Raw genomic sequence first — 15742 nt, 5'->3', positions numbered from 1 at the left:
CCGATTGTCTGGGAATCGAGTCTGGAGATCCGCCCGCTTGTGTAAACAAAGCTGGCGGATCTCCTAAGTGACAGACAGTGACAGATTGCAGGGTTCAGCATAGCTGAACCTGTGATCTGTCCCTGTGTCACTCAGTCACCTCCCCCCACACACGTTAGTAAGCACCAGGCATACATTAACCCCTCCCTCTCCAATAAAATTAACCCCTTCCCTGCCAGTGTCATTTTTACAGTAACAGTGCATATGTATAGCACTGATTACTGTAGTTATGTCACTGGTACCCCCAAAAGTGTCAAAAATGTCAGTCAAGGGTCCGATCTGTCCGCTGCAATGTCGCAGTCCCGCAAAAAAAAATCGCAGATCGCCGCCATTACTCGTTAAAAAAAAAAAAACACCAAAAATTACAGAAATCTTTCCCTTAGTTAGTAAACGCGATAACTTTTGCGCAAACCAATCAAAATACGCTTATTGTGATTTTTTTTACCAAACATATGTAGCAGAAAACAAATTGGCCAAAAATTCAAAAAAAATTGGATTTTTACATTTTGGGGGGGGGGGGGAATTTCATATAAAAAATTTGAAAAATATTGTTATTTTTTCAAAATGTACGCTGTTTTTTTGTTTATAGCGCAAAAAGTAAAAATCGCACAGGTGATCAAATACCACCAAAAGAAAGCTCTGTTTATGGGAAAAAAAGGACGTAAATTTCGTTTGGGTACGGCGTCGCAGGACTGCGCAATTGTCAGTTAAATTCGCACAGCGCCGAATTGCAAAAAGTGGCCTGGACGTAAGACAGCAAAATCCTCCGGTGGTAAAGTGGTTGAACATGTATTGATCCTGATGTACTGATGACCTATCTCATTTATTGAGGTTCTGAAAATGCCAGGACAGTACAAATACCCCTGAAAAAAAAACCTTTTTAGAAACTAGACAGTCTATGGTAAAAGGCATGGTAAGTTTTTCAAAATTTTCATTTTTGGTTACAACTTCTTGAAAAAATAAGAAATTAATTATTTTTCACACTTTTTTTTTTTAACATACTGTCACCAGTGCAGTACAACATCCTCATATGACTGGTGTAGCAGTGATCAGGAATACTGACTGATGGCAGTATGTAAAAAAAATAAAAAATAAAATAATAAATTTTGTATTTAAATTTAAAAAATATATATATTTTTTATATATATATATTTTTTTTTAGTTACATCCTGTCATCAGAGTAGTTTGGTGTCACCATACTACTTGTGGGATTGATCAGGGATTTTTTTTTCTCTTTGATGGCTGTTGCAATGGTGATCATTGTAGCAGCAATGTTTTGAACTTTCATTAATGATGTTCTTAGTATTGTGATCACATGGTACATACAGGTAGCAATGATTGGCCCAGGTACCATGTGATGGCTGTGGGCCAATCACAGCATTACAATAATAAGCACTGTTATGAATGTGACATAACAATTGTGCTGAATTTTAAAGTCTATAACAGTGAGGTTACGTCAGCACAAATATGTATGCCACTATTGGTCTTATTGTTAAAAATATGTGCTGCAGACACTAAAACAAGTATACGCACTTGTGCAGTATATACCAAAGTGCTATAAAAAAATAAAGTGACAGCGCAATTAAATATTATATATTGTAAACTTGTAACTGCAGCACTAAAAAATGCATAAAGTGATCAAAATTATATATGAACATACAGTATCTAACAAAAGTGAGTACGTCCCCCACATTTTTGTGAAAATTTTATTCTATCTTTTCATGTGACAACACTGAAGAAATGACACTTTGCTACAATGTAAAGTAGTGAGTGTACAGCTTGTATAACAGTGTACATTTGCTGTCCCCCTCAAAATAACTCAACACACAGCCATTAATGTCTAAACCACTGGCAACAAAAGTGAGTACACCCCTAAGTGAAAATGTCCAAATTGGGCCCAATTAGCCATTTTCCCTCCCCGGTGTCATGTGACTTGTTAGTGTTGCAAGGTCTCAGGTATGAATGGAGAGCAGGTGTGTTATCATTGTCACTCTCTCATACTGGTCACTGGAAGTTCAACATGGCACCTCATGGCAAAGAACTTTCTGAGGATCTGAAAAAAAAAAAGAATTGTTGCTCTTCATAAAGATGGCCTAGGCTATAAGAAGATTGCCAGGATCCGAAAACTGATCTGCAGCACGGTGGCCAAGACCATACAGCAGTTTAACAGGACAGGTTCCACATGCTCAGCGTCATATCCAGAGGTTGTCTTTGGGAAATAGATGTATGAGTGCTGCCAGCATTGCTGCAGAGGTTGAAGGGGTGGGGGGGGGTCAGCCTGTCAGTGCTTAGACCATACCCCACACACTGCATCAAATTGGTCTGCATGACTGTCGACACAGAAGGAAGCCTCTTCTAAAGATAATGCACAAGAAAGCAAAAACACGGTTTGCTGAAGACAAGCAGACTAAGGGCATGGATTACTGGAACCATGTCCTGTGGTTTAATGAGACCAAGATAAACTTATTTGGTTCAGATGGTGTCAAGCGTGTGTGGCAGCAACCAGGTGAGGAGTACAAAGACAAGTGTGTCTTGCCTACAGTCAACCATGGTGGTGGGAGTGTCATGGTCTGGGGCTGCATGAGTTCTGCCAGCACTGGGGAGCTACAGTTCATTGAGGGAACCATGAATACCAACATGTACTATGACATACTGAAGCAGAGAAAGATCCCCTCCCTTCAGGAACTGGGTATTCCAACATGACATACACACCTCAAATATGACCACAGCCTTGCTAAAGAAGCTGAGGGTAAAGGTGATGGACTGGCCAAGCATGTCTCCAGACCTAAACCCTATTGAGCATCTGTGGGGCTTCCTATAATGGAAGGTGGAGGAGTGCAAGATGTTAATGGCTGTGTGTTGAGATATTTTGAGGAGACAGCAAATTTACATTGTTATACAAGCTGTGCACTCACTACTTTACATTGTAGCAAAGTGTAATTTCTTCAGTGTTGTCACATGAAAAGGTATAATAAATTAATATATATAAAATAGATATGGTGTAGCGCTTGTAACTGTAAAATGAACTGCACAGTCCAGAAAAATGTTCACATATAACAAACAGTTGGAATAAACAAAGTCCTTCCGAAAATGTGATCCCAGAATTAAAATATCAGACACTCCAAGCTCCAAAAGCCCAGTGTAGAGAAACCGCCACCAAAAGATGAGATTGGCCCCTTACCACAATACGATGATCCCCATTACAGGGATCGCATCCAGCCTGTGTGTCGGATCAGAAGACTCATACAGGTTCTATACCGGCTCCTTGTATCTCTCACATCAGCTCCACTCGAAATACATGTATGTATAAAGAAAGGGGAACAACTCCCATAGTGAAGTTTAGTCACTGACTTTTAATGTAGTAAAAAAACAAAGAGTGGCAACTCACATTTAAACAGAGACAAAAACAGCGTGTGTGTCTCAGAGCATTCCCGGGACTTAGTTTCCAACCAAGAAAATGGCCGCCGCGTCCCCTCGTTGGTCACAGCGTGACGTGCCGCAGGCTCCTCCTACGCGTTTCGTCAGTAGATGACGTTGCCACTCTTTGTTCTTTTACTACATTAAAAGTCAGTGACTATACTTCACTATGGGAGTTGTTCCCCTTTCTTTATACATACATGTATTTCGAGTGGAGCTGATGTGAGAGATACAAGGAGCCAGTATAGAACCTGCATGAGTCTTCTGATCCGACACCCAGGCTGGATACGATCCCTGTAATGGGGATCATCGTATTGTGGTAAGGGGCCAATCTCATCTTTTGGTGGCGGTTTCTCTACACTGGGCTTTTGGAGCTTGGAGTGTCTGATATTTTCATTCTGGAATTACATTTTCGGAAGGACTTTGTTTATTCCAACTGTTTGTTATATGTGAACATTTTTCTGGACTGTGCAGTTCATTTTACCGTTACAAGCGCTACACCATATCTATTTTATGTCATTTTTGCGATCTGGTGTTTCTAATTCAGGGTCAGGTGTTGGCAGCTGTATTAAGTCTTTTAGACTTATTTTATTTAATGATTTTAACTAATGTATTTATTTGATGCTTTGAGCGCAGCAATACCCCCATTTTATAATAAATTAATATTCAAAAATGTGAGGGGTGTGCTCACTTTTGTGAGATACTGTATCTTTAATACATATGGATATTAAAAATGTATTTACCATGACGATTTCTGTACTGTTGTATCATCTGGACATCTTTAGCATCTATCTCATTGATTTGCCCTCTCTTCTTTGTGAAGTACAAAATAACAAAGGTGCACTTCCCGATGTTGATTGGGTCATCACTAATAACATAATGCCCGACATCTGAAACATGATTCCCGAATTGATCTGAATTAAGCAGTTCCGTTATCCAGTAAGAATCACTTATTGCTGATCTGGAGAAGATCCCAAGTGTGTACTTTGACTGAAATAAAGAAATGAACAAATATTTCTATGTATGCAAAACATTTTGTAGTCTTTTATTCCATACAAAATAATAATTAAAACCCAGTTAAACTTACAGGTTCAGGTCCATTCTGTCAGGAAGTGTGAATGATTAATCAAGTCAGCAATATTGATAATTTAATTTGTCAATATACAACAGTGCCTCCAGCCTTCAAGAATATTAAATTAACATTAAATAAAATGAATAGATACAACCGCACTGACTTAATATCCTGAGTCCATTTGCTCAGTGTAGAGATTTTTTTAGCACAATAAAATTGCATAAAAATATGATCTACCATCTCCAATGTCTCAGAATGCAAACAATTGGACTATTCGGGCAGACAACAAGGTCCGCCCAATCAGACCCTCCCCTCAGAATCTTTTGCAGCAGAAAACCAGGCTCAAGTCTATGCTAATAGTTATGATGACAACAGCTTGACATTTGACTTAACTACCTAAATCCTGAGATGGTGAATATACACTATATATATATACATACTGTATGTGTGTGTGTGTAAAGGCAGGAGTCCCAATACTTTTGGTAATTTAGTGTACCTGTCAATAGGGTAAAATGCCGAAGCCCTATCACACAGAATAATGCAATACACGTTCAGTTAGATTCAGAAGTGTGAGGAACATTTTGCAAAGTAATTACTAAATTATACTTTACTAATAAACATATTAATGCTGGGGTTATAGAAACACTCCGGGGATTTGCAAGGCTGCTTATCTGACCACCTGTAGTGAAGATGAGGACAGGTTAAAGGAGAATAATCAGCAGAACCTTAGATCATGATAGTATGATGTTCAAGAGAGAGAGAGAGTGTCTTGTTGGAAGCCTTGGTGATCACGATGGGATGAGATGGTAATGAAAATTGATGGAGTGTGTGAGTGATGATCTGTGGAATTGTTTTTTTTCCTCTCTGAACTTTTTATTTTTATTTCCAAAATCCCCTTATCTAAGGATTAGCGTAGAATGTCTAATTCAGAATATTTATCCACATCTGATTGGAAGGTACTTCTATATATTAATTTAATGTTTGTTTAAGTGTTGACTGTACCTGCCCACCAGATGGCACTCCAAGACTAGGAATTCCTATTTTAGGTCTTCGGGTGACAAAATTGGATTTATTCAATTCAACACTGGGATAATAATGTCGTTTTTATCCCTGGGTTAAATCCATATACAGTATATTACTTCATAATAGGATGTGTCTCTGGTATGGATTATATTAGTTGTTATGTTACCCACTTTACCTCCTGTCTAGATTTTACCCCCTTCGTGACCAGTGCGTTTTTTGCGGTTCATAATTGAGCTATTTTAACTGACAATCACTCACTGCACCCAAATAATATTTTGATTATTTTTTTCACACAAATAGAGTGTTCCTTTGGTGGTATTTGATCGCTACTGGGTTTCTTACTTTTTATTATATAAAATAATCCAATAAAAAATTTAAAAAAAATAATTTCTTCATCAATATAGGTTAAAATGCATTCTGCTACGTCTTTGGTATAAAAAAAAAATCCTAATAGATGTATAATAATTGATTTGTGTGAAGGTATAGCATCTACAAATGATATATATACTGGAATGTATGCAGCTATGATGCTATACTGGTAATGTTATTGATCAGCGACTTATAGTGGGACTGTGATCTTATGGTGGGCAATCTAGTGCTAACAGAGCCTCACTGGGAGGTACACTGTCTGACTAACTAACATTGACATGACTAGTGATACTAATACAGTAATCAGATTTAATACTATACACTGTCACTGTACTAATGGCACTGGTTTGGTAGAGGTAAATGACAAGGGTCAATCAAGGGTTAACTCCCTGTGTGCCTAACAAGTGTAAGGTATAATGTGCGCTGCTTTTACTAACAGATCTAGCTATTTATTTCCCCCAAACCAATTTTTTTTTTTTAAAAATGGCGTAGGGTCCCCCCCCCTAAAATCCATACCAGACCCTTACCCAGGTATGCAGCCTGGCAGGTCAGGAAAGGGGTGAGGGGGGAGTGAGAGCCCCTACCCCCAGACCATACCAGGCCACATGCCCTCAACATGCCCACCCCAAAGCACCTTGTCCCCATGTTGATGGGGACCAGGGTCTCTTCCGCCTCACAACTCTGGGCTCTGGTTGTGGGGATCTGCAGGCAGGGGGCTTATCAGAATCTGGAAGACCCCTTCATCCTTCATCAATCACGCTGCCCACTGGACCCGAAAAAAATAAAATAAAAATTCTCCTTCCTCCTGGGAGGCCCCCTGCGGAATGCCTCCTCTGTGCTTTGATGTTTCTTATATAGGCAAGGGGCGGGCCACCTGACTACATCACCAGTGACACCACCCCCTTCTTACCAATATAAGAAATGTCAAAGCCCAGAGAAGGCATTAGGCGGGGGGCCTCCCAGGAGGCGAGAGTGTTTTTAATTCTTTTATTTTTCGGGTCTGGCGGACGGCGCGATTGATGATGGATTTACATCGAGGGGTGCCATTTTTTATTTTATTAATAAAGTATTTGTCAAAAACTGTCTCTTGTGTTTATTACTTTTTGACACTTTTTGATGAATGGGTAGGGGTACCCGTTCACATGGGGGGGGGCAGATCTGGGGGCCCTCTTGTTAAAGGGGGCTTCCAGATTCTGATAAGCCTCATGTCTGCAGACCCTGACAACCACAGCCCAGGGTTGTTGGGAAGAAACCCTTTTCCCCACCAACATGGGGATAAGCACTCATGGTATGGTTTGGGGGGCATTCCCCAAGACCCCCCCCCCCCCCCCGTTTTCTATATTGTCAGGCTGCATGCACATATAAGGGTCTGGTATGGGTTTTAGGGGGGCCCCGTGCAATTTAAAAAAATATTTCAATAGCTGGGTTCCGGCAATTGTAGCCACAAGTCATTTTAAAATGAGATTTGACTTTTTTTTTTTTCTTTAGAAATTTCATTTTTGCTGCAGCATGTTTTATGCATGCTACAGATGTGCCACTTTACAAGCACAGTAAGGGGACCCCCCAGGCATGATATTTAAAGGATTTTTTCATTTTTATTGTTGCACTTTAAGGCATAATTAAAATCACTGCTCCTGAAAAAAATATTGTTTTTATTTTTTATTTTTTTTATTGATACATGTTCCCCAGGGCAGTACCCGGACCACCATACCCCTTTTATGGCCAAGTACTTGCATATAAGCATTCTAAATGGACACTTGATTTTTTTTCTGTTCAGCTCCCATAGATTTCAATGGGGTTTGCTGTTCGGGTTAGAACATTTCCCCTGTTTGGGAGTTCTGCTGCAAACTAAACAAGGGGTTTGGCCCATCCCTAGTCAGCAGTAGAGATGGAGAGGTGAATACAGACATAAATAAAAATTGGACTGTATTCTATTAGTCTAACCCTTCCCTTTTGGCATCCAAAACAAAACAAAAAAATACCTTTCCACATTTTAAGGCATGGAATGAAATCATCATTCAGTACACTGTGACTGATGACAGCATAAGTATCACTACGAGAAAGTATTTAGCACTAGTGATGAGGTTCGAGTCGAACCTAATGGCGAACAAATGGGCTTCTTCATGGGAACTTTGAATCACCGCATCCATAATTAATTTAATAGGTTTTATTTAATATCCATAATTAATATTAATCATCTGCTGCCAAGGGAATCTAACCCACATCCTCTCACTTGCAAGCCACTGAGGCAGCTGAGTAACCTAAGATTCTCTCTGCCTAACAATTCTCTATCTTAGTTTGACAGCTCTTTTGTAGGGCTCTGACATCACCAGAGCCCAATAATTCCACTGCTCAGGTGCAGTGAATAAATTACTGACGTCACTTCAGAAGGGGCGGGACAATTAATAGGTTTTAATTAAAATCCATAATTAATATTATTCACCCACTGGCTTTGGAATTTGAACTCTCAGCCTCTCGTACGCAAGCCTTTTATTCTACCAGCTATGCCAAGGAGCTAGCTGATTAACCTTAGACTGGATTATGGGTGCTGGTGATGTCAGAGCCCTTTAAAAGAGCTGTCAAAACCATATAGAAGTTAGTTATTCAGAGAGAGTCTGTAGTTAATCAGCTAGCTCCGTGGCGTAGCTGGTAGAATCACGGACGGCAAACATGAGTTTGAATCCTCAGGCCAGGGGGTGATTAATATTAATTATGAATTTTAATTAAATTTAATTAAAACCTATTAATTGTCCCTGCCCCTTCTGAAGTGACGTCAGTTATCTATTCACTGCAGCTGAGCAGTGGATTATGGGGAGCTGGTGATGTCAGAACCCTATAAAAGAGGTGTCAAACTCAGATAGAGAATAACGGGCATGCAAATGAGAGGCTGTGGGTTTGAATCCCTGGCCAGTGGGGGGATTAGTAGTCACTTTCATTCAAGCCTATAAAATGAGGACTTGTGATTTTTCATGTTCGTATGTTCACTAGAACATTTCCCCTGTTCGAGATGTTCTGGTGCGAACCGAACAGGGGGGTGTTCGGCTCATCACTATTTAGCACCAGTGTACATTTAAAAGAATACAAGTGCAACAATTTAGATTTATGGAGCATTCTGAATATTTCCATACAACTATCTAAATATCTCTCTGCAGCATATGTGGATGCAGCCTTGGGATTGTGTTGGTGAGATCAGTTTGAGGTGTTTCAGAGATCATCCAGAATTCATTAACCATTACACGCAGCCTGCAGTTGACTTGCTTCAAGCAGGTCATGCATATAGAGCTATATAGAGGCAAACAAATTCATCACAGGCCTAACAATTTTAAATGATAATAAAATTTGAGCAAATAGGGCAGAATGAGATATAGATAGGAAGTATAAAGAGCCTTACTTACTCGGGCTGTAAAATTCCCAGTGGCCTGTTGAAAAAAAAAAACTGAATTGGTAATCAGGCACAGTACTTTCCTATAAAAGAGCTGTCACAGCTCAAACAGCTCATTACACGGGAGGGGTATAAAGAGGCAGGAGCATTTTTTTTCTATTTTTCGGGTGCGGCGGGCGTACTTCCCGCCGAGCGCCCCATTTGCTCGTGTGATAAGCGAACACACGAACAGCTGATGTTCGAGTCGAACTTACGTTCAACGCGAACATCAAGCCCATCCCTAATAACTATGTGGTTGCTGCGTGAGACTGAAAGGATTCCACAATGGACAAATGTGAGTTAATGTGACAATTATTGGCCCCTGAAAAATAAGAGTGAGAGAGAGAAAAGGCTCCTGTGTGTAGACAGGACCTCAGACAAAGTACCCAACACAAAGGAACCACACACAGTCTTATGGAGCACTGATATAACTTGTATTAATTGTAAACAGGTTAGCAGAAACACCACAGGCAATGCATTGACACTGATATAAGGCAATCCAGGAATAAAGCTATCACTGTGTTTTGTGTCTCACAATCTGTGTTACCAGAGGGTGGCGGTATACTGTGTGCCAAATTGCACTGCTTCTGTGAAGGAGACTTCACACTCCTTTACCAGACACCCGATGGTATACCAAACAGAATACCTCCCTGATTTATCCCAACTCAATCCTACCCTACACATTTTACTTGTCCACTTGTTTCAGCCATGCCGGAATGATGTGGGACATCTTATTTATCAGGTCCCCCATCAAGATGGCCGCCTGAGATCTATTGGAATTTAGGCATCCAATCGAAAAATTGTCCTCCCCAAGATGGCCACTGGAACCTAGAAGAGGAGACAATTACTCTTTTCAAGATTAATTCTACCTGTAACAGCAGTGTACTGCCATCTACAGAGCTGAAAGAGGGCTGTCAGGACCTGGGTCTGAACCAGCAACCTCTGCTGTGTCCAGTGATGTCTCTTCTTGCTGAGCTACCTGGAATGCTGGACAGCTCCTGAGACAATTCCTTTGATGATCCTGCTTTGAACCTTGTGTCTTGAATTTTGAACACTTTGCTCCTCCCATGAACTTCCTGATTTAAGTCATGTCTTTGCATATCCTTTTTGCCAGATAATTGTGTTCTCTCTGCCAATATCTTGTGACTCATGCTGTCATCAGTGTAGCAAGATTTCCAGGCCTGTGGTCTGATGTGGGTCTGCCATTAGTACCGGAATCCTTTCCAGCCCATGTGAGCTGAGTCCCTGGGTGTGTCAACTGAGGAAGCGACAACTCCGGCATCTTTGTTTGTAGTTTTATTGGTTTTATAGGGGTTTGGAGAAGGGAATGAGTGGGATACTCCTTGAGGCTTAACTAATTACAATTGGGACTTCTTATCCAGAAAAATTCCCGTTGGCGCTTCCTTGACGCCAGCCGATGCCAGCCGACGCCAGCCGACGCCAGCCAATGCTCACTAACTCTGAGAACACTCTCTATAGCAGAGAAAGTGTTGAATTCCCAACATATAGTCCAGTAAATCCAAGACTGTAGAACTGTAGCACTCCTGATACTGTAGTACTTGCAAAATACACTAGATACTTTCCCCCGCTTGGCACAGCTTGAGGTAGTATGCTGCAGAACTCCTTGTAACTGTCACTGTAACTAACACACTTGTACACTTCAGGGCCCAGACTATAGGCACCCCCTTTAACCTTCAACTCTTCAGGGTCACTGACACTGTACCCCCTTTAACCTTCAGGGTCCTCAACCTAGGTACCCCCTTTCCTGCAAGCTGGCACCGGATCCCAGAACCTCTACTGGAGTGGGCCCCTTTAACTTCAGGCAGACCCCCAGGGGCAATCCTCAGTACTCACGACCTGTGTAGGCTTTGCTGGGACTTGACCCCTCCGACTCCCCGCAGGTTCTCAGCACACTGGATCCCCTCAGCTCTGCACTCTCTAGATCCTCAGGCGACCTCCTGAGATCCTCTTCCTCAGACAGGAGGAGAGACAGCTGTTCTCTCCCTCCTGGGACTCTGCTCCCGCCAAAGACCTCGTGCCATGCACTTCCCCTAAACAAATACCCACTCCCAGAATCCCGTGCGGCATATTCTGCCTTCTCAGGTAGTTACAAGCCTGGATGTGTCCTCTGATTGGGTGTCCCTCACTGCCCTATAAGAAGCCTCTCACAGGAGCCAGTGGGGAGACTCCCCCTTCAGCAGGCACACTTGGAAACATGACACACTGACTAAATAAATCACAGCCCTGCTGTTAGGCAGACAAGGCCCGCTATACATTTACCTAGTGCCTACCTGTAGGGGGGCTACATCAGTATCTTCACTTACACTTACCAACATTTAGCTTGTTCCTTGATTACACTTCTGCTTGATTTCAAGCTGCAACTACTTGTTACGGACCTTTGGCTTTTCTGCTGACTATGCCTCTGTTTGATCCTTACCTGCTATATCTGCTACCGGACCCTGGCTTGCTCACCTTCTAGTGGGGCCATCCTAAGGACCATGACCTTGTACTAACACACAGCAAAACTCATCTCCACCATCAGGAGCTCTGGGCAATACTGGTTAGTACTTAGACCACGCACCTTGGGTGAGCCTGCATCTCCTGCCAGGGTGACCTACTTGTATATCTATCCTGCAGGTCAGTGGCAGCCTCTCTACTCCTATAACTTCTGGCCTCTGAGACTGGCCCCTGATGGTGACAGCTACTGAACCTACCTACATGTGATGCTGAAACTGAAATACACAACATAAAAAGGAGCTGTTTACATGCTATAAGATTCAGCCAGTCCATCCAGTCCTGATGGCCTGACTTCTGTCTGCTGCATTTTAGCATCTCTTACAAATCTCCAATTTGTGTTTGAACAGGGAAAGGAGAAGCAACACATTGATCAAATCTCTCAGTCACTCTGCTCTCACTTCTATCCACCTAATACTTGTTTGTCATGAGCACTGCAGCACACCTGATTTGCTCTTTCTGCTCTTTCTACTGTTTCCCCCCTACCCCAGTCTGAGCTCTGCTATACAGGGATTGCAAGAGGGTAAAACAAGGTCAGATTCAGGAAGTTATACTGCATGTTTTTTCCTCTATAGTGGTGGTCCTCACCCTTACTCAGCATTGCAGATATGGTAAGTTCTTTATGACAGCTGATATAATATGATATGAACTTTGTGACAATCTGGGCATTTGTGCGGCTATGTAATTATCTTCATTTTTGTTGAACTGCACAGATGCATCCCATAAAATTAGAATATCATCAAAAAAGTTTATTTATTTCAGTAATTCAATTCAAAAAGTGAAACTCATATATTTTATATTGATGTGTTACACACAGAGTGATAGATTTCAAGAATTTATTTCTTTTAATTTTCATGATTATGGTTTACAGCTAGTGATACCCCAAAATTAACTGTCTCAGAAAATTAGAATATTACATAGGACCATTAAAAGAAAATTATTTTTAATGCAGAAATGTTGGCTTACTGAAAAGTCTGTCCATGTACAGTAAAGTATGCGCTACTTTCGGGGCTCCTTTTTTGCATGAATTACTGCACCAATGTGGCGTGGCATGAAGGGGACCAGCTTGTGGCACTGCTGAGGTGTTATGGAAGCTCAGGTTTCTTTAATAGTGGATTTTAGCTCATCTGCATTGTTGTAGAAGGCTGCGCTGACTTTGGACTTAGTGGACCAACACCAGCAGATGACACGGCTCCTCAAATCATCACTGACTGTGGAAACTTCACACCGGACCTCATGCAACTTGGATTCTGTGCCTCTCCACTCCTCTTCCAGACTCTGGAATTTTGATTTCCAAATGAAATGCAAAATTTTCCACAGCCAGTGATGATTTGGGGAGCCGTGTCATCTGCTGGTGTTGGTCCACTGTGTTTTATCAAGTCCAAACTCAGCGCAGCCCTCTACCATTAAACTCTAGAGCACTTCATGCTTCCCTCTGCTGACCAGCTTTATAGAGATGCTGATTTCATTTTCCAGCAGGACTTGGCACCGCCCACACTGCCAAAATTACCAATACCTGGTCACATGATCATGGTATCACTGTGCTTGATTGGTCAGCAGCAAACTCGCCTGACCAAAACACCTTAGAGAATCTGTGGGGTATTGTCAAGAGGAAGATGGGAGCCACCAGACCCAACAATAAAGATGAGCTGAAGCCCGCTATTAAAGCAACCTGGGCTTCCATAACACCTCAGCAGTGCAGCAGGCTGATCGCCTCCATGCCACGCCGCATTGACGCAGTAATTCATGCGAAAGGAGCCCCGACCAAGCATTGAGTCCATACTATACTGTACATGGACAGACTTTTCAGTAAGCCAACATTTCTGTAAAAATCCTTTTTATTGGTCCTATATAATATTCAAATTTTCTGAGATACTGAATTTTGAGTTTTCACTACCTGTAAGCCATAATCATCAAAATGAAAAGAAAGAACTGCTTGAATATTATCACTCTGTGTGTAACGCATCTATATAAAATATACGAGTTTCACTTTTTGAATTGAATTACTGAAATAAAAACTTTTTGATGATTTTCTCATTTTATGAGATGCACCTGTATATGGATTTTTTACTTCTTCCCACAGATGTGCCTTTATATAGAGTTACAATCATCTACTGTATCTGATGCACTAGTCATAATGATACATGCCACTATTTGCCCCACCTTTACTCCACCGTCTGTCCCACCCCCATTCCCCTGTTGGCTGATTTACAAATGTCCCCAGGTATGCCATTATTTATTTAAAAGAAAATTAAATATCTGCGCTTAGTTGGAGAATAATAAAGTTGGAAGCCAGCACCAACACGTTTGGTCGCACACCCACAATACAAATATACGATGCCTGGCCAAAAAAAAAAAAAAGTTGCCACCTGGAATTAACTAAGCCACTAACTAAACTAATCATGCAGTAAATCTCCTATTGGATAATTACTGCATGTGCCCGAAGAATGAGGTCAGCTGACTACCTGAATATACTGAATGAGCAGGTTATTCCATCAATGGATTTTCTCTTCCCTGATGGCACGGGCATATTCCAAGATGGCAATGCCAGGATTCATCGGGATCAAATTGTGAAAGAGTGGTTCAGGGAGGATGAGACATCATTGTCACACATGGATTGGCCACCACAGAGTCCAGAACTTACCCCCATTGAGAATCTTTGGGATGTGCGGGAGAAGGCTTTGCGCAGTGCTCCGACTCTCCCATCATCAATACAAGATCTTGGTGAAAAATGAATGCAACACCGGAGAGAAATAAATCTTTTGACATTGCAGAAGCTTATCGAAACAATTCCACAGCGAATGTGTGCTGTAATCAAAGCCAACTAAATATTAGAGTGTGTGAACTTTTCTTTTGGTGGCAACTTTTTTTTTTGGCCAGGAAGTATATAACAAAGGGTGCAGCACAACTAGACAAACAAAGTCCTGATAAGGCACTGTATAAAGTCAATGCATTAAAGAAGGCACAGATGATAAAGATCCCCGCAACAACTGTTGTGAAAAAGTACACACGTCACCACTGTGGAAAGAGGGGCAAACCTGCTTACCAGATGATGTTGACCATCAAATAATAGAGAGGTCAATGACTGCATGTATAAAGACTTTATACAGTGCTTTATCAGGACTTTGTTTATCTAGTTGGTGCTGCACCCGTTGTTATGTATGCCATTATTCATAAATGTCTATACAGAACCATATCCATTTATCTATGTTGATATTAAAGAGGAAGTAAACCCTCCTCTGTAACTTTTACCTATAGGTGATCCTAGGATAAGGCTTCCCTATAGGTACTGTAAATATCTCCTAAACCTGTACCGTTTAGGAGATATTTACCTTAGATGCATCCAGTGACGTCACTGGCGCATGCGCTCTGAAGGAACGGCCGCTGGTGCCGTTCCTTCAGAGCCCCGTGCCGTGCGCGGGAGTGACGCCCCCTGCGGCTCTGGCCAATTTAGATGGCCGGATGCCGCGATCCCGGAACACAGGTAAGCGGGCGGCACGGCGGGGGCTCGTTCTAAGGTAAGTATTTCATAATGAGCTAGTATGCGATGCATACTATGCTCATTATGTGTTTATCTTTCAGGTTGCAAAAAGAAAAAAAATTTTTTTTGGGGGTTTACAACCTTTAAACTGGATGAAGAAGAGAGGGGGTATCCTTACTTACCCAAAATGGATACATTACAGAAACCTAATTAAAAAAAGAACAAAAAAAAAAACAGATGTGAATGGGTGAGAAGGCACGGTGCTGATATAAAAAAAAGCTACATACTGAGAATGTGTAACAAGCACTAGTATAGATTTCTTTTAAGTGTAAATATTGGCACATTTAAAGTAAAGATGTACATGATGATGCAGTCTATTGAGATTGGAACGAGGTGGGATCGCATT

At 41.5% G+C, this 15742-nt stretch overlaps 1 protein-coding gene across 1 annotated transcript in view; it reads right to left on the bottom strand.

The window, feature by feature from the left end:
- Positions 1-15742, bottom strand: part of LOC309558420 (uncharacterized protein) — a gene marked incomplete at its 3' end in the record, with an annotated part of 48945 nt that overhangs the window by 12504 nt on the left and 20699 nt on the right. Inside the window, exons 6-8 of the mRNA XM_082261494.1 lie at positions 15519-15542; positions 9316-9339; positions 4200-4446 (exon numbers count right to left, since the gene is read on the bottom strand). Coding sequence (XP_082117620.1) covers positions 4200-4446; positions 9316-9339; positions 15519-15542 — 295 coding nt within the window. The remainder of the gene's footprint in view (positions 1-4199; positions 4447-9315; positions 9340-15518; positions 15543-15742) is intronic.

Source organism: Pelophylax lessonae (assembly GCF_965119305.1).
Source record: "Pelophylax lessonae genome assembly, chromosome: 6".
In the NCBI taxonomy this organism is placed as follows: Eukaryota; Metazoa; Chordata; class Amphibia; order Anura; family Ranidae; genus Pelophylax; species Pelophylax lessonae.
The sequence above is the reverse complement of the archived record's forward strand: the minus strand, read 5'-3'. Positions and strand labels throughout refer to the sequence as shown.